The 19,118-nt window shown below is 39.5% G+C and overlaps 1 protein-coding gene across 1 annotated transcript; it reads right to left on the reverse strand.

Moving 5' to 3' along the window:
• Positions 1-9: 9 nt before the first annotated feature.
• LOC112043342 (host cell factor) lies at positions 10-19,087 on the reverse strand. Its single transcript, XM_052881260.1, has 13 exons — positions 18,775-19,087; positions 18,446-18,541; positions 17,555-17,646; positions 16,747-16,918; positions 15,820-15,931; positions 14,738-14,872; positions 13,327-13,466; positions 12,327-12,544; positions 10,998-11,078; positions 10,610-10,771; positions 9,806-9,976; positions 4,616-4,802; positions 10-2,948 (listed from the first exon to the last, which is right to left on the reverse strand). Exons 1-13 carry the CDS (start codon positions 18,923-18,925, stop codon positions 2,860-2,862), a joined length of 1,806 nt encoding a protein of 601 aa, XP_052737220.1. The 5' UTR covers positions 18,926-19,087; the 3' UTR covers positions 10-2,859.
• Positions 19,088-19,118: the final 31 nt, after the last annotated feature.

The raw sequence follows: 19,118 nt of genomic DNA on the forward strand, positions 1-19,118 counted from the left end.
AAATATATGTATTTATTTAAAAATGATGTATTTATTCTTTGAATGCGTATTTTATATAACAGTTATAATTCTGCACTTATTCTATATTTTACGATACTTACACAACGTCATTTTATCAGTCACTTATTACATATATTAAAAATAAATCTGTTTGTCAAAACATTTCATTCGTCGACAAGCGAACGTAGACAGTAGACACGGATACCAATCATAATTCTATTTGTATTATTATATCAGAAAATACAAGTAGCAAAAAGCAGTAGCGTAACTAGACGTTAGTGAAGCGGACATCTGCCCACATCCATACGCTATAGCTTGGCAAATTCGTTCGTAACACTCCCGAATGTCCGATGGAGGCGGGTAGCGATGACAGATAAACCCACAACAGATGCACCCCACTTCCAGCCACTGCCCAGTGCGCACGATTTCACACCCGCGCAGTCCTTCTCTCCATGTCGCCCGCATATCATGGGAGTGTCATCAACAACTTGCCAAGCTTTAAAAAGGGCCTCATGAAACCTTGTGAGTTTGTCGCTTAAAATTATCTTTAAAGACCGCTATCGTCATATTGATAGTATCAGTCGTAAAAGTTTAAAGCCTCAAATACACTACTCGCTTCGACGCTTCGATGAAGTCCTGGACTGAGCCGAGTAATGTAACAAGGCGCTTCTTATTCGAACCTCGGATCGCTTCCAGTCCTTTGACAACGATCGGAAGCTGATAGAGACGAAGCGAAGTTGAACGTAGCGAAGCGAAGTTCGTGTCAACACTATCATATTTGATTAACTACGATCAACTTCACGAGTAGTGTATATGGGATGTAAATTTTTGGAAACGGTTACTAAAATCTCTTTTCTGTAACTATTGCCAATGTCCCCTTCTTCTTGAGAAATTTACAAAGCTGAAAGCTAACCGCAGACCTTCAGTAATTTAGAGGCGCTTTAAGAACTATTTACCAATTACTAAAAAAAATTACAAACTATAAATTGGGCCTCTCTGATACAACTTCATCCACGTCTAGTTTATTCCACGCTACGCCCCTGGTGATGTGTACTATGATCAAAATGTGCTACAAAAAAAAGTAACACAAAGCTGTAACAGTGGTCCTACAATGCTCAACATGGTTGGTGCCAAGGTTGGTTGATCGTATAATACTGTAGCGACATAAAGTCACCGATATGGCTCAACGAGTCGCGAAGCTGAAATGGCAATGGGCGGGGCACATAGTTCGAAGAACCGATGGACGTTGAGATCCCAAGGTGCTGGAATGGCGACCCCGCACTAGAAAGCGAAGTTGGACGACCCCTCACCAGGTGGACTGACGACATCAAGCGAGTCGCAGGGATTTGCTGGATGCAGGCGGCTCAGGATAGCATACACAATGTAGCCTTTATAAGCCATCCCAAACAGAATGTTCTGATTTAGACTTATTACTAAATTTTAGAATATTATTTATGTTCTTTAATAAAGTATTAAAATTCCTTTCCTTCCTTTTTCTAAGCAGCAGGTAGAAATTGATCCTGAGAACTAACATTTAAGTTTTGTTTCCTTATTAGATTTGAGTTAAGCATTGATTCTTTAAATTCATTCGCAGTTTCAAAGTGAATATAAAGAATTGCACGGGTGGAACTGACTGGCTTTACACACAAAATTTTACAAAAATATATTAAAAATACCTAATTATTTATATACCAACTTTTTGGTAAATTTCGCTAAGGCACGCAACTATTGCAGGTTCACAGTCAACTTATTTTCTTGGATAAAACTAACACCGCCCAACTTCCAAACTCGGTATTTGAAAAACACTTAATTTGTCCTTTTTTTGGCACCAACATGTGAAGCTCTTTACATAATACATATTATGTTTCCAAGTTATAGTTACTATACTCGTATTTAAATTTTGGCTTTAAGGTAACATTCGGTTCTTGGCGACCGCGACCGGGTCGTACGACCCACTGCTTAGTATGAATTTATATGGAGCACTAAACAAATCCCGAGACCGCCATTGTTTACTGCTTCATATAAATTCATACTAAGCAGTGGGTCGTACGACCCGGGCGCGGTCGCTAAGAATCGAATGCTACCTTTAGATATAGCTATAAGATGAGAACACACAAGCATTTGTGTATGTAAACTTAAGAAGCTAACTAAGTCAGCACAACAGAAACACATTCTTAAACTATATTAGACTGATACATCGAAACCTGTTTACCAACAAACCATTGCTTAGCAACTACATAATCATCATTAACAGCCAATGGACGTCCACAGCTGGACATAGGCCTCTTGCATGGACTTCCAAACACAACAGTCTCGAGCTGCCAGCATCCAGTTGCTCCCTGCAACCTACTTAATGTCCTCGGTCTACCTAGTGGGGGGTCGACCAACAATGCGCTTTCCGGTGCGGGGTCGCCATTCCAGCACCTTATGACCCCAACATCTATAGTATCTTTATATTATGTGGCCTGCCAATTGCCATTTTAGCTTCGACTTGTTGAGTTATGTCAGTGACTTTAGTTCTACGGATCTCCTAATTTCTTTAGAAAAACCAAAGCATAACTCACTCCACCCCCTGTTCAGTGATATTGAGCCTCCTAATAAGGCCTATATTTAGAGTAACCACTCATAGACAAATGCCAAATTATAAACATGTTTCTTTGTTGTCGCCTCTTTAGTTTCACACACAAACGCGCCTGTATGTCAATACACATTTTTTCGAAAATAAAAGATCTATATCAGCATAGGTGTTGGATACTTGTTAACTTGGAAACACACTAAGGCTCAGTGTATTTGAACATTTTCATACATCAATGTACTGCAAGTAAACTATTAGAATTAGTATATTCTCTTAACTAACATTCAGTGCAATAATTGCTTCGGCTGTTTTGAAGGTGACGCGCCCGGCAACCGCCCCTCGCCTGCCCTTTTCACTCCGGTTGATTTTATATCTGAAACAAATGAAATGAAAAATTTTGTCAATACAATACCTAGCCCCAAAGTAACAAATAAAGACTTTGGTTCTTCTGTCTCCTCAAATCTGATTTGAACATGCGGAGATACTCGGATCATATCTTGAGAGCTTGCTGTTTTGAAGAAGTTGCTACCAATGGTGTAGCTATGTAACCAAGGGCCCTGGTGCAAATAAAAAAATGGATCCCACTATAGCTTGGCAAATTCGTTATTAACACTCCCGATGGTCCGCGAGGGCCGGGAGGGGGGTAGCGATACCCCGCGCGCACGAGATCACACCCGCGCAGTCCTTCCCCGCCCGTCGCCCGCATATCATGGGAGTGTCATCATCGAACTTGCCACGCTATAGGTACTATCTAAACTGGTTAGGTTTTTTCCAGTAAAAGTATTAAATATCCAAATATTTTTCATAGGAACTAGAATAAATTACTTTAACTTTCGAATTTCTCTCTTGAGGTTTTCTGTTAAGATTTCGAGGGGCCCTGGTCCTCTAGCCCCGGTAGATACGCCACTGTTTGCTACAGATAATATTCGAAATGGTAATCTTAAGGAGGATATGGAGAAGAATGAAAGAGAAAGAATGTGTCAAGTAAGTTCGTCACCACGCACGTGTTGACTTGCCGCAGTATCTCCCGAACATCGCTACAGGCACAACAGCACAAGCGCTCACCTTGCAGCCACCTTGCAGGACTTGCGTGGCGGGCCCGTAGCCCTTGTCGTTGCGCGCGGCGATGCGGAAGATGATGGCGGGCTTGGTGGACGAGTCCACGTGCGCCGCGCTCAGCGACGCCTGCGGCACCACGCACGTGTTGACTTGCCGCAGTATCTCCCGAACATCGCTACAGGCACAACAGCACAAGCGCTCACCTTGCAGCCACCTGACTTGCGTGGCGGGCCCGTAGCCCTTGTCGTTGCGCGCGGCGATGCGGAAGATGATGGCGGGCTTGGTGGACGAGTCCACGTGCGCCGCGCTCAGCGACGCCTGCGGCACCACGCACGTGTTGACTTGCCGCAGTATCTCCCGAACATCGCTACAGGCACAACAGCACAAGCGCTCACCTTGCAGCCACCTTGCAGGACTTGCGTGGCGGGCCCGTAGCCCTTGTCGTTGCGCGCGGCGATGCGGAAGATGATGGCGGGTTTGGTGGACGAGTCCACGTGCGCCGCGCTCAGCGACGCCTGCGGCACCACGCACGTGTTGACTTGCCGCAGTATCTCCCGAACATCGCTACAGGCACAACAGCACAAGCGCTCACCTTGCAGCCACCTTGCAGGACTTGCGTGGCGGGCCCGTAGCCCTTGTCGTTGCGCGCGGCGATGCGGAAGATGATGGCGGGCTTGGTGGACGAGTCCACGTGCGCCGCGCTCAGCGACGCCTGCGGCACCACGCACGTGTTGACTTGCCGCAGTATCTCCCGAACATCGCTACAGGCACAACAGCACAAGCGCTCACCTTGCAGCCACCTGACTTGCGTGGCGGGCCCGTAGCCCTTGTCGTTGCGCGCGGCGATGCGGAAGATGATGGCGGGCTTGGTGGACGAGTCCACGTGCGCCGCGCTCAGCGACGCCTGCGGCACCACGCACGTGTTGACTTGCCGCAGTATCTCCCGAACATCGCTACAGGCACAACAGCACAAGCGCTCACCTTGCAGCCACCTGACTTGCGTGGCGGGCCCGTAGCCCTTGTCGTTGCGCGCGGCGATGCGGAAGATGATGGCGGGCTTGGTGGACGAGTCCACGTGCGCCGCGCTCAGCGACGCCTGCGGCACCACGCACGTGTTGGCCTTGCCGCAGTACACGCGCACGAACGCCAGCTGCGACTTGGACGCCTCCTGGGGAACAAACCCACTGTGTAAGCTCACTATTTCTTTTTTTTTTAATGCAATATAGGCCAGCGCTTGACTACAATTAAGCCTGATGGTAAGCATTAATGCGGTCTAAGTTGAAGCACGCTTTCCTAGAAGATGCCTATTCACTATTGCTTTCCACATTCACTCGCACTCCACGTTCTTGTGTGAATTTTCAGAGCTAAGCACGCTGGAAAATGCACTACAAACTAAGAAGTTCTAGCGAGGCCAAGGTTTATAAGAAGTTATTGCAAAATTTCTCTATATTCTGTACTAAAACCTCTGCCTAAGTTCTAAACTAGAACGGGCGGATACCTGTTCTAGTTTAGAACTTAGGCTGAGGTTTTCGACTGTAGTAGGATCATATCAAATTTGGCTGGGCTGGGTGAACAACAGAGCTAAGAAGGGGATTGTGTTTAATCGATCGAGGACTTCGAGGATGGAATGCTATCCAAACATATTGGTCTTTCTGCGGCGTGTTTACGGCTTTGCGCGCGATCCACCCATGAATTTTATTTAATACACTTTATTTGTACACCACAAAAATAAAAGAAAACAAGCAAAACAGAAACACAAGAAAAAGTAGAATACAAAAGGCGGCCTTATCGCTTAGTAGCGATCTCTTCCAGGCAACCTTAGGCTTAGGAACTTATTAGGACAACTGTAGGTGGTGTGTACGTAATAATATTGTACATATACATACATACAAATAACTACACACTAATACATAAACCATAATACACAAATTATATAATAATTATAAATATCATAAAATAAACTAATATATAAATATATCGTTATGTCGTATGATAAATATTCTAATAAAATAAAATATGTAACTAGTGACTAAGATAATATGTCTTAACGGATTTTTTAAACATATCAAGGGATTTGGATTTCCAAATGTCGACTGGGAGTGCATTCCATAGCTTAATAGCACGAACAACAAATGAACACTTATAAAATTTACTCCTATGGAACGGCATACACAGAGTAAGAGCACGACATGTTCTTAGCTCTGATTGCACTCCCAGAAATGTGAATTTCTCCTTAAGATAAGGAGGATATTTTGGATTAAAGAGCACACAGTACAGAAGAGAAAGTACATGCAGATCCCGGCGACGGCGAATAGGAAGCCACTTGAGTTTCTGACGAAATTCAGATATATGGTCATATTTGCGAAGGCTAAATATAAACCGAATTGCAACATTTTGAAGTCGCTCAAGTTTATTAAGATAGTCCTCAGTCAAACTGGGATAGCTTGCGTCCGCATAATCGAGAACAGAGAGTAGGAGAGAATTTGCTAACATAACTTTGGTAGGAATTGGAAGAAGAGAACGTAGACGTCGTAACGAACTCAACGTCGCAAACGTCCTCCTACTCAACTCCTTGATATGCATGCACCACGATAATTCCTTGTCCATAACAACTCCTAGGTTTTTAACCGAATCACAATACGGTATCATGACACCGTTGTAAATAATAGGTGGTACGTCGCCCCAAACAACTCTTGAGATTAGACTAGGACTGCCAATAATAATTGTTTTTGATTTAATAGGGTTAACCTTAAGCCCATACTGTTTGCTCCATACTGAAATTGCATTTAGATCTTTATTAATAGCAGACACAGCAGAGCCAAGGTTCTCAAGAGTTGACGAGCGATATATTTGCACATCATCTGCATACATATGGTAGAGAGAAGTGAAACATTGAGTGATAGAATTAATGAATATGGAAAAGAGTAAAGGAGATAACACGCCACCCTGAGGTACCCCGGCCGAAACATCACACCAAGATGAGAAAGAATCGTGAACGCGAATACGCTGTTTACGGCCATTGAGGTAACTCCGAAACCAGTCAACCACCGATGGAGATATGTTAAGAGAGCATAATAAACCCAACAAAATGTCATAGTCAACAGTGTTAAAAGCATTACTAAAATCTAGCAGAACTAAGACTGTGAGTTGTCTATTATCCATCGCCCAGCGGATATCATCAGTAACTTTTGCTAAAGCTGTGACCGTACTATGACCAGGGCGAAAACCGGATTGAAAGGGACTTAGAATGGAATGCTTGCTAAGAAAAAGACTCAACTGTCGGAAAACCAATTTTTCAAGGACTTTTGACAGAAAAGGCAAAATTGAAATAGGTCGAAAGTCTGAGAAGGAATTAGGGGTAATTTTTTTAGGTAATGGAATAATTTGAGCACTCTTCCATGCCTCAGGAAATTTACTGGAGTGGATGGAATAATTTAGGATATGGGTAAGAACTGGGATAACAATATCAATGATGGGAATGATCATATTACGGCTCATGTCATCAGAACCGACAGCATTTGAGACGATCGATAAAATGCTCTTTTTAACATCACATTCAGTGAAAGACTCAAAGAAAAAGGGTAAATGATTAGGAGTTGAAGCAGAAGAAAGAATGTTAAGTGTATGTTCTTTATCAATACTATCAATCGTATCGGAAGTAGCAAAATGTTTATTCAGATGTTCGATATCAATATTGATAGGATTATTAGGGGAAGATTTACCAACTCCAAGAGATTCTAGAAATTTCCAAGTTTTGGCAGAATTGCCATTTTCTACTGATTTAAAAATGTGGCGTCGTTGTGCATCTCTACATAATGTATTACAGCGATTCCAAGCCTTATGATATTTAAGACGATTCGCTTCAGAGTCAGTTGTTTTATATTTATATTTTGCAGAATTCTTTTTGTTCATATAAATTTTTATATCATCAGAAAGCCAAGGAGCAGGTAGGTGTTTCATTTTAATCGGCCTTACCGGAGCATGCACGTCATAGAGCTGAGTTATTAGGGTATTAAATAAGTCTACCTTGCAATCAACTGAATCTGCATCTGCAATAACAGACCAATCCAAATTCGTAGCATCATCACAAAGGCGATTTTTATCAATTCCAGCAAAGTTACGCTGCAGAAGTATTCTCGATTTTGCCTTAGGAGGACGTAATTTATAGGAAAGATAAATCAAATCATGATACGAAAATGCTTCAGCTGGACATTGACCATGCTTGAAGACGAAATCAGGAGAAGACACAATAATAAGGTCAAGAAGAGATGGAGTACAACCAGGAGAATAATGTGTAGCAGTAAGTGGCAGGACAGATAAACTACATGATTCAACTGCAGTCATTAACTTCTTACTGCGATAGTCATCTTTAATTAGGCATGTATTTAAATCCCCCAGAATTATGCTGTGACTATACAAGGGGACTACTTGTTCCAGTAAAGTTTCAAATGAGTAAAAGTAATTAGAAACAGATGGTGGACAATAGAACACGCCAAGAAGAATTTTTGTTTGCGATAGGAAAACTTCTAGCAGCAGGTGCTCAGCCGCATCAGGTGAAGGAGGTTGTGGAGACGAATCAACAATAGAGAAAGAAATATAAGACCGCAAGTAGATCGCCACTCCACCACCACCCTTACCCACGCGGTCATTGCGTATAAGCCTAAAACCCGGCAACGAGTAGGACGTTGATGGTAAACAAGATTTAAGCCACGATTCTGAAACAAGAATGGCATGAATATTACGGGAATCAAAAGACGCAAGCCTATCAGAATAATGAGCCGGGATACTTTGTGCATTAATGTGGATAACATTAAAGTTTTTCTGGCAATCCGAGAAGTGAGAATCAAGGGTTTCATCGAGTGGAAGGAAAGATGTACTGTGGAAACTATTATCACTAGACGACATAGACAAAAATATATCACTATCTAAACTGGTACATGACATAATTAAAAATATTAAACAAATACAAAAATATTTATATATAAAATAGTTATAATAATAATAAATAAATTATGATAAGTGTCTAAAAATGCTAAAAAAATGCACCTATTTATCCTAAACCGCCAGCAGCCAAATAAAGATATACAGGAAATATATACATTTACACAGATTTACAAAAATAAAAAGAGAAACAAAGTATATTAAAGTACAAGAGAAAAAAAAAATCAGTTACAGCAAAATTACAAATAAAAATAAACTAAGCTAGTACAAAAACATTCAGAACTACAAACAGATCTACAATCTTACAATTTACAGCAAACTAAAGTAAGAACATGATTGTCTATTTTAGTCCCAGAGGATTTATAAAAATATAGAAACATCTGTGGTATAAACTTAGACAAACTGTCATTTTGACTTTGATTAATAATCTTTGACAGATCTATCTCTCGTCAATGTCAGTGTGATGTGTTAAAATTACAGACGTCAAAATATAATTGCAAAATTAAAGTTTTACCTGCGTTTTCTAAATATAACTAATAAGTAATAAGTAATTGAATGTGGGTTGTATATACTCATAACCGCTACTTGCAAGGACTGCCCTTCTTACTGTCATGTCTGATGTGATACTTCGTATATCTGAGGTATACAAGTAGGTTAGGGGTAGAGTAGGAAAGCGAAGCTTGACCGGGTCCGCTAGTATATTTATATTTTTACTAGCGGACCCGGTCAAGCTTCGTTTTGACATAAGTGCACTATTCTCTATCCCTACTCTACCCTTCTATACCTCTACCCCTACCCTACCCCTACCGCTTGACTCTTAAACGTTTGTATGGGAAATAGAAAAGGGCAGTTTTTAGGGTTTTCCCGGAAATTATTTGATTTTTTCTCACCTTTTAAACCTTCCCTATACCTCTACGAACATTTCAAGACCAAAATAAGATAAATCCGTTAAGCCGTTCTTGAGTTTTAGCGAGACTAACGAACAGCAATTCATTTTTATATATATAGATTTATATGTTGTTGTCTGTTACAGCACCCTCATTTATTTTCTACTCTTGTGTTGCACTATACAGGAAGGTTTGAGGGAGGAACACTATCGAGACACCAGTGAACCTGTGTCCTATACCACGGGAATTAGGTGGAATGGTCCCTAACTCACTAGTTAGTACTGATCACCCGTCAAGTCTCATCAGACGTCCCCTCTATATGGCTCTATATGGGTACACCTACCTTGGGTTGTGTGTTGGAGCGCACGGCGAGGTACACGGAGTACTCGAAGATGCCCTCGGCGGCCACCTGCGGAGGCTCCCACGAGAGGTGCGCGCCCTCCACAGACTTGCTGATCTTGATAGCGGACGGTGCACCGGGGAAGCCGGGCAGGCACGTCTTGAACGCTGATTCCTGTTCCATTATAAATGAGATACGTTTTTTTTTATTCTTTACAAGTTAGCCCTTGACTACAATCTCACCCGATTGTAAGTGATGATGTAATCTAAGATGGAAGCGGGCTAACTTGTTAGGAAGAGGATGAAAATCCACTCTCCTATCAGTTTCTACACGACATCGTACCGGAACGCTAAATCGCTTAGCGGTACGTCTTTGTCGGTAGGGTCGTAATTAGCCACGGCCGAAAACACCCACCAGCTAAATATGTATGATTATTTGTCAGTTTTGTTTGTTACAACTATCGATCTCCTATTAAAAAGTGGATGCACAATCAGCGACCAAAAAACGTCCCCACAAAGTGAAAAAAAAGTGTTTAAGTGAAATTTTCTACATGATTGTGCGTCCTTTTTAACCGACTTTAAAAAAAGAAGAAGGTTCTCAATTCGAGTCTATGTTCAATTGGTAATTTTTTAGATTTAGAACAAGTTATTATTATTAGATGTCAAATTACTAGCGATTTATACTCTCATTTTTAATTTGTTTGTTGGTAAACATAGAGTACGGCTATAGTATAGTTAGAACTGATTGTAATTTATTTTTGACTGAATAAACAATTTATTAATATTATTAAGTATATTAATCCCTCACCTCACTAAATTCTCCTCGACCGCACGAGTTAATGGCTGCAATCCTGAATTTGTACGCCGTGCCGTGTTCCAGTGGTGAGGTGGGTAAATTTGCTAAGTCTTGTAAATTGTCCAGTGACAGGTTCGACAAATCCACATTTGGGTCTGATATGTAATTGTGTACCTGAAAATTAATAGTTAATTTATCCACAAATCTAGTTTTGTTCAATGTTTTTTTGGCACACAATTTAAACTTAAATCAAAGTTATAATATTAGTTTAATATCTTCTCAAGTAGAGATAGAAATATTTGCAATGTCAGCAATATGTACTTAAGTTGCCGGTAAATGCAAGCAAGCAACAATTCAAGGACAAGTATTAAAATAATGTCATATTAGTGTGATATCTCACCGTAAATGTAGTTCCTTTTACAAAGCCCACAGTATACCATGCATCTTCATCGTTTTGAGGCTTTGGATCCTCAGGTTCCGCCTGTAACAGAAACAAATTAATAAATATATAATACATTATTTCATTCATCATTATCATCATCATCAGCCACAATGCATCCACTGCTGGACTCTATATAGGCTCTATATATATGGATAGGCCTCTTTTAAGCAGCATCAGACCGCTCTACTTTTGGCTTTTTGTATTAGAGTGTATAAAGAAAGCTTTATTAACAATATTATAGAGCATGCAGACCTCCCAAAGACCTGTAGATTTCGATAGTTGCTGAAACCTAATACCTGTTCTGTATATGGTAGAGTATGTGACTGATTTTCAGGCATAAACAAATGAGCTGTCATGATGGGTGGCAGAACCGAAAAATTAACAATCCCCCTTCAAAGTCCCTCCCCCCACTTCTGTAAAACATCACCATGGACAAATCGCATGTGTCAAAATGTGTCGCAAATGTATTTCACCCCAGTGTGATGCAATACGTGATGCATCTCGAAACAAGACATTCACTGTCGACTAATAGCGAAGAAATATCGTCTCTGTAGCGATCTTCATCATCATTATTAACAGCGGATATATGTCCATAGACCCCACACGGGAAAGTGCAGTATTGTCTATGTCCAATATGGACATAGACAATACTGCACTGTCCCGTGTGGGGTCGCCATTTCAGCACTGAATTCCAGTGTGTGTGTGTGTGTGTGTGTGTGTCTGTGTCTGTGTGTGTGTGTGTGTGTGTGTGTGTGTGTGTGTGTGTGTGTGTGTGTGTGTGTGTGTGTGTGTGTGTGTGTGTGTGTGTGTGTGTACAGTGTAAAGACAAACATAGAATATTGTACTGTTGGAAATAGTAGTCTGGGACGGATATGACGACGCTAGGTGGCGCGACTTGTTTCGTAAAGAGTAGGGATTTAGAGAGGGGTACCGATCAGTTGGCGGGAACGACTTGCGATATAAGGAGATCGTTTTCCTTCAGTGTGACGTTCGGGCCGACCACATTACTTGTTTGGTTAACTATCAAAGACGTCTTCAACCGTACACTCAACGTTCACAAGTGCGTGACTTCACTCAAGATCATTCTATGCTAGGGTCTTATTATGGTTACAGTTTGATTTGTTAATTAAGTTGTCCTGACAAATATTGTGAATCATAACCTATGTTCGACATTGGCTTTCTTATTTTGTAATCCACTTTGAGGTCTGCTAAAAGTACATATTAGTCCCTGTCCCTCCGACTCACACGGAGCTCTTGAACACTAGTGAGGAGCTCGTGGGGCCTCACCTGCTCGTGTTGGTGGTGCAGCGCGGCGCTGGCCAGCGTGGCGAGCGCGTGCGCTGCGTCTGTGGGCGGTATGGACGGCGCACCGTTGGAGCCGGCGGCGGCGGGGCCCGAGCTGCTCACCGCGCCGTCGCCCTCCCCCGCGCCCGCCTCCCCGCCCGCGCCTTCTGCGCCCGAGGACGACACGCTTGCCGCCCCGCCCTCCTCGCTTTGGAATATGCCTGGACACAATATCATCATCACTTTATGTATGCAAACAATAGAGTTAGTAAAATCTAATTTCAGTGTTAACTTAATGTAACGTCAAACTAGTTATAGCGTCGACATCACATGGCTTTGATTGGTTTAGCTTGATTTCTATACTATAATACATTCTATATAGTGTTACAGTCGCTCTCTATAACGACAATTAGTTGCCAAAATTAGTGAAAACCAATTAACAAACCAAACAAATACCAAAAAGCTGTCTACGTTCTTTTTGTCGTTTTATTATCCTAGCCTGTAATAAATTCGACTGTCGGCATCGTGCACAAAAACACTTTCTAAGAAATTCGTTCTTTTGTTTACAAATTGGGATGGCACGTGTAGACTGTTGTTGACCATGACTAATAAGTAGAAGTCATGGACTTAATATGTTATCATATTCTTAGTTGCTCACAAACTTTCTAATAGTAAACATGGCTAGTAAAAGAAATTGTTTTTGATTTTCTTTTTCTTTTACTAGCCATGTTTACTATATTGACGAAAATTTTACATATTTTACATTACTCATACATTTTTCTTCTGTCCATAAAATGACCACTCTCTATAACGCTATAAAATTTACAGTCCTTTATGGATGCCGACTCTTGCCTTTTTTATCATGGAGCTACTTAGCCTAACTATTTATATGCTGCATCTAAAGAAGCACCACATGGTTGAGATCAAGCTACTAAGATTAAGCACTAAATCGTATATATAACTAAAAACATATTACATAACATTTAGATAAAATAAATCTAACCTTGAAGCAAATTGGGTGAAAGCAATGCAGACCCATTAGCAGTCATAGTGAGCAGAGGCATCGACTCGCTCACAGAAGGCATCGTGTCTGCTGCACCTTCCATCTCAGAAGTATCTGCGTCATTGAACCTGAACAAACACCTTATTCTTATATAGTAGTAGTAGAGCTCTTTGGGACAGAGCTCAAAAAAAAAAACATTTATATCAAGTAGGCTCCGTTTACAAGCATTACGTAGTTGATGGCCCTTTCTTTAACCCTACTTCCTGTAGTCACAAGTTCGAGACTCTGCTCGGAGTTTTTCTGTTTACCACGCGATGGACCCGGCACCCATGAATCCATGGAATGCCTTAGATCTTTTAAGCATTTCAGCTCTTTGTTCCTCATCCGCACTGCAAAGTTTATAGAATACTCTTCCAGCTTCCGTTTTCCCTAACACCTACAACTTGGATATATTCAAGTCAAGAGTGAATAGACATCTTCTAGGCAAGTGTGTTCCACCATAGACTGCATTATCGCTTACAGTCCAGCATGATTGCAGCTAAGCGCCTATATAATGTAAAAAAAAACTAAAAAACACGCTTGATACCCATATTATAGGGGTGCAGTTCAAATAGCCTAAATAGTCACGTGACTATTTTTTTTCGTATTCCTGACAGCAAACCCTTTCATTTGATATCCATATCATGGGGGTGAATTTTTTTAAACAGCCAGTCCACCATCTTGGGTAGGTCGCCATATTGGATTTGTAATGACGTTTCTTAGCTAGTTGTGTATTGTCATCAGAACTCAGAACGTGTGCAAAATTAAATTAATATAAGCGTGTTAAAAAAAAGGGTTTCGTTGCAACTTACAGCTTAAATTACAATATGTTAAAGGTGAGGCTTCTCACCAACCTGCAATGCAGCAGAGTGGTGAGATTTATTCTCCCAATCCCCTCTCCTACACCTGGCCACGTAGTGGACCATCAAATTGGCTTATAATATTGAGGCCTAAAAACTATGAACATATTGTCCGGCCAGGACAATGCATCACACTCAATATGTTAGTTGCATCTGTGTGCACAAGAATTTTGATTAAAATAAACATTACATCCCTAACAATTCTTGAGGGAAGGCAGATCTTTTCTGAATTTAATAAGTGAATGTTGATCTGTGTAAACCATGGTATTCTACTTAACACACAACATTGAATATTGGCATTGGTTTCTTCAACTATTACTATTTCAAAATAGACAGAAGGCATTCCCTTTTCTCATGTTTATCAGATATCAGAGATATCTCAAGAGAAAAAGACATTATTATTGACAAATAATGGACAAATCAAAAATGTTGCGATGAAACAAAAGAGACTGCAACATTTTCGATTTGTTAAATATATTTGTTGTAATATTTTCGATTCTGGTTTAACTTACTCATTTGTCGGTTGCACTTGCGGCAGTACGGAGAAGGAGTGCAACACTGCTGGGCCGTTTGCTGTGGACGAGATAAGCGCCGCTTCGCTTTGTCCACTACTGGATATGTCTGCACTTATTTCTGTAGTACTGGAACTAAACAAACAAATGTATTTGCATGTTTAGTTTCAGTATTACATAAAAATCAAACAAAAAAAAAACAAATGTATTTTGTCCAGTGATAAGCCTATACGGCACGCACAACGGCCAATCAAATGGCTAAGTGCGGAAACGGCCCAGAAACCATAAAGAAGAAGCCTATACGGCTTTAGATTATGAGATTCAGGTGAAATACTGAGCTTTTTGAAAGGTAGAAAGCTACCACAACAGTCAACAAACTGTGTAATGTTCAAAATTATTTTCTTAAATGGTTTTTAAGAGTTTCTCTAGTAAACTTTTATAAAACTAAACATGAAACCAAAAAGAGAATTTGGTTAATTTAAGAAGGCTTATTCTTTAAAACATCAAGTTTAAACTTGTAGTTCTGCTTTTTTTATGTTCTTCACTAGTTAGCCCTGGACTACAATCACACCTGATGGTAAGTGATGATGTAATCTAAGATGGAAGCGATCGATCGACTAAATTCATGTCACAAATATGAAAATATAATAAAGCCTATAGTAGTCAGGGATAATGTAGCTTCCCAAAAGTGAAAGAATTTTCAAATCAGTTTCAGAAAGTCTGAAGTTTCAGAGCCTATTCATTACATTCAAACAAACAAACAATGGAATTTTAGAATTTAAGCTCTTGTGAGTGTTATTCATATTAATTGATTATAAAACACGGCTAAAACTCACGTGATATAAGGTCGGAGTATGCCCGACTAGTGTTAAACCCATACAGGGCCCTTAGTCATGAGCATAGAACCAGCTCATTCGTAGTCATAGTCGGGCATACTTCGACCATATTATCATGTGAGTTTTAGCCGTGTTCCATAATCAATTAAAACATATATGTATAGACAAGTTAGCCCTTGACCACAGCCTCACACGATGATAAGTGTTCACGACATCATAGTATTCTACGTATAATCATATACCAACCTGATGCCTGTACTAAGGACTTCTTGTGCTGCACTGCTGATGTCGTTGACATCATCACTGCTAGCCACACCTTCACCTCCGCCCATGTCTTCGTCCATTGTGCTTGACTCTTCTGCAACAACACAAAGATAGGATGTTAAACAACTACTGTATAGTACCTGTGATGTGACTATTCGGTACATTTATTACTTTGGTACTAGTTTAATAAATTGAGGAGTATTAAGTTATAATTATATTATACAGGGTGCTCGGGAGTATTTCCCATAACTCTAGAGTTATATTCTTTAAGGAAAATTAATTAAAAATGTCTAAGGAGCAAGTGTTCTACAATGAATATTTTCAGACTAAAAAATATTTCTTTTGTAAGTAGATCTTAAATTGAGTCTGTTATATCACATCCTTATATTATGACCTAGCCAAACTTATTTATTGCATAAATATCATGAAGTAGTTTAATAGTTAAATGAGGAGTGTCACTGTCAATTGAAATATCGCGTCGATATCGACAGTCATACCACTATGATTACATATTTTAAAATGCAAGGATAGATACAGGTTACATGGATAGTCGGAATTAATTGAATTATTTTGTATGAAAACATAAAAAGTTTTTTATAATTAAAAAAACTATAAGTGGTCTTGTCAACACCTTGAAGTTAAGGGAAATACTCCACAACACCCTGTACAATAAGCAGTCAGTGACTAAAGGCTATTTTTATTTATTTTTAAACAATTACTGTAATAAGCAAAGTTGCCTTGCTATAGGACATCCACATGTATATAGTTAATAGTTACAGTATCTAATAGTGTTCCCATGATATGGATGATGACAATTTTTTTAATTGTATAAAAATGCATAGTATGATAAGATATTTAACAACTAACATTCAAATGGAATCCCTTTACAAAACCCAACAAGTAACTTACCGTCTTGTATCAATGGTGCACCATCTCCTTCAATGGGCATGGCAGAGCTTATAGACTGGTCTGGAGACTCCTCATGCGTCCCCTCAATCCCCTCTCCCTCTTCTAACCCCTGCTCTTTCAGTAAAGGCTCCAGTTGGTTGTCCTCTTGCAGAGAGTTATCTTCAGTTTCTGCCTGTTGAACAATGGATTAAGGAACAGTTTTCTTCAGAACACAGGAGTTTCTTTTGTGTAATTCATTCAATTTTAAGATTAATGCACACTTATCTGCTGAACAAGTCGGTCAAAACAAATTTTAGGATTCTTTATATTAAAGGTGAACGCAGATTTGGATGATTTGACATAGGATAGACATTGTTTCATGACATTTCACATAAAAAATTCAAAAATTTGTTTTATTTGACTCATTCACCTCAATTAAATGTATAATATAGTTTGACGACAGACTTACTTTGGTATTTATAATATTAGTATTATAAATACCAAAGTAAGTCTGTTGGTCTGTTAAACAGCTGAACCGACCAAGATGAATTTTGGAATGATAAATGGAATCTTGGAGCAAAACATTGGGTACTTTTGACTCTAAAATAAAAATAGAAGAGGGCGAAATAGGGGTTGAAAGTTTGTAGAGGAAGACCTTAATTTTTAGAGTTTCAGTTTTAAAAATTTGTTCATGAATCATAACAAAAAATAATGTGATTCAAGAATTTTTAAAATTCAACCCCTAAGGTGGTGAAATTTACATTGATTTCCACACAGATGAAGTCGCAGGCGTATGCTAGTACTAAATAAATGAAACTTATTTACTTACTGGAGTTGAGAGGCAGTTATCTCCAATGTAGGCAGACTCATCACCAACAGTACCTGGAGTAGTTTCATCTATGTCCATTTCCTCTTCTGCATCTGGTAATTAATTAATTTTAACTTCATTATAACAACACTTGGAGCCTGTTTCATCACCTTCTTATAAATGGTAGGTATGAAAATGGGTCAGTGTTTTTCACCCTTCTACCATCACCCTATTGTTTTAACAGTGATTTTGCATGAAATAAATTTATATGACAATTGTAGAATTTAAACTATGGTGAGTGATATTCATATTAATTGATAATAAAACACAGATCAAACTAGCGTGATACAATGTCGGAGTATGGCCAACTAGTTTCAAACCCATACGGGACCCTTAGTCACAAGCTGGTTCTTACAACACAGCATGATCTAAATCGAAGGTCAAGACAGCATGATCTAAATCGATTGCAAGATCCAACTCATGAGAAACGGGCCATGTATGGGTTCAAAACCAGTTGGGCATACTCTAGATATTGTATCACGTGAGTTTTCGCTGTGTGTCATAATCAATTTATTGACATTTGTCATTATATGACAAAGTTTGCTGGGCCACCTAATACTTAAAACATTACAATACTGAATAAATTAAAGAATAATTAAAAATTAATATCTATTAAAGCCAAGAAACATGTATGCATTTTATTAAATCCTAAGTGCTTTTCTAAACAACATAATTGAAAGAACAAAGTTAACTAAGCATCAAAAATCAAATAAAGTTGATAACCCAAAGCTTATGTGGGATATTAAATTTAAATGGAGATGTTGAAGATATGTAATGTTGATGTTGAGAGATACAAAATTGAGTTAAGCTAAATTAATTAAATTCTTAAATCATTGTTTGACATAGTCATACCTGGATCAGCTTGCTGTTCTTCATTATCAGGCAGATCTGCTATAGGTTCTAGGTCAAGAACATCACTGCTACTAGTTGGAGCACCTCCATTTGTTGCTGAAAGAACATTTTATATAAGATTTTACGAAATTCTATGAAAGAAAATATATAAACAATCTAATAATTATATACTAACATACTTTTGTAGATCAATATACACGAGGCTATGAAAATGGTATAGAAAGTAGACGCAACCTTTACATTTAATATTAAATTAGAACAAAGTACTGTAACGAAAGCGTAATTTGAAAGTGTAATGAACCTTAGTGAAAGGAGCATTCTTAACGAACCTGCATCTTCTGTAGTTTGAACACCTTCCGATTCGTCTGGTACTATATTGTTATCGCCGATTTCGCCGACTGTTTCTGCTTGGTTTTCAACCAAAGGGGACATTTCCGCGCCATCGGGAATATCACCGTGAAGTGCAGAGTCAGACTCCATTTCAAGGGAAATTGATGCACTGGCTTATCGTAAAACAAATAAACATTGAAATATAACAAATTATTATGCGGCGAAATGCAACATTTTTCTAATAATTATAGAAAATACCAAGCTTTTTGACAATTAGGTACAAAACTAACCCACCTGCCAAATGCCAAGCCAACTTGGCGTCATGAAAATCTAGTCTGTGGTG

This window comes from Bicyclus anynana, chromosome 4 (assembly GCF_947172395.1).
Source record: "Bicyclus anynana chromosome 4, ilBicAnyn1.1, whole genome shotgun sequence".
NCBI lineage: Eukaryota > Metazoa > Arthropoda > Insecta > Lepidoptera > Nymphalidae > Bicyclus > Bicyclus anynana.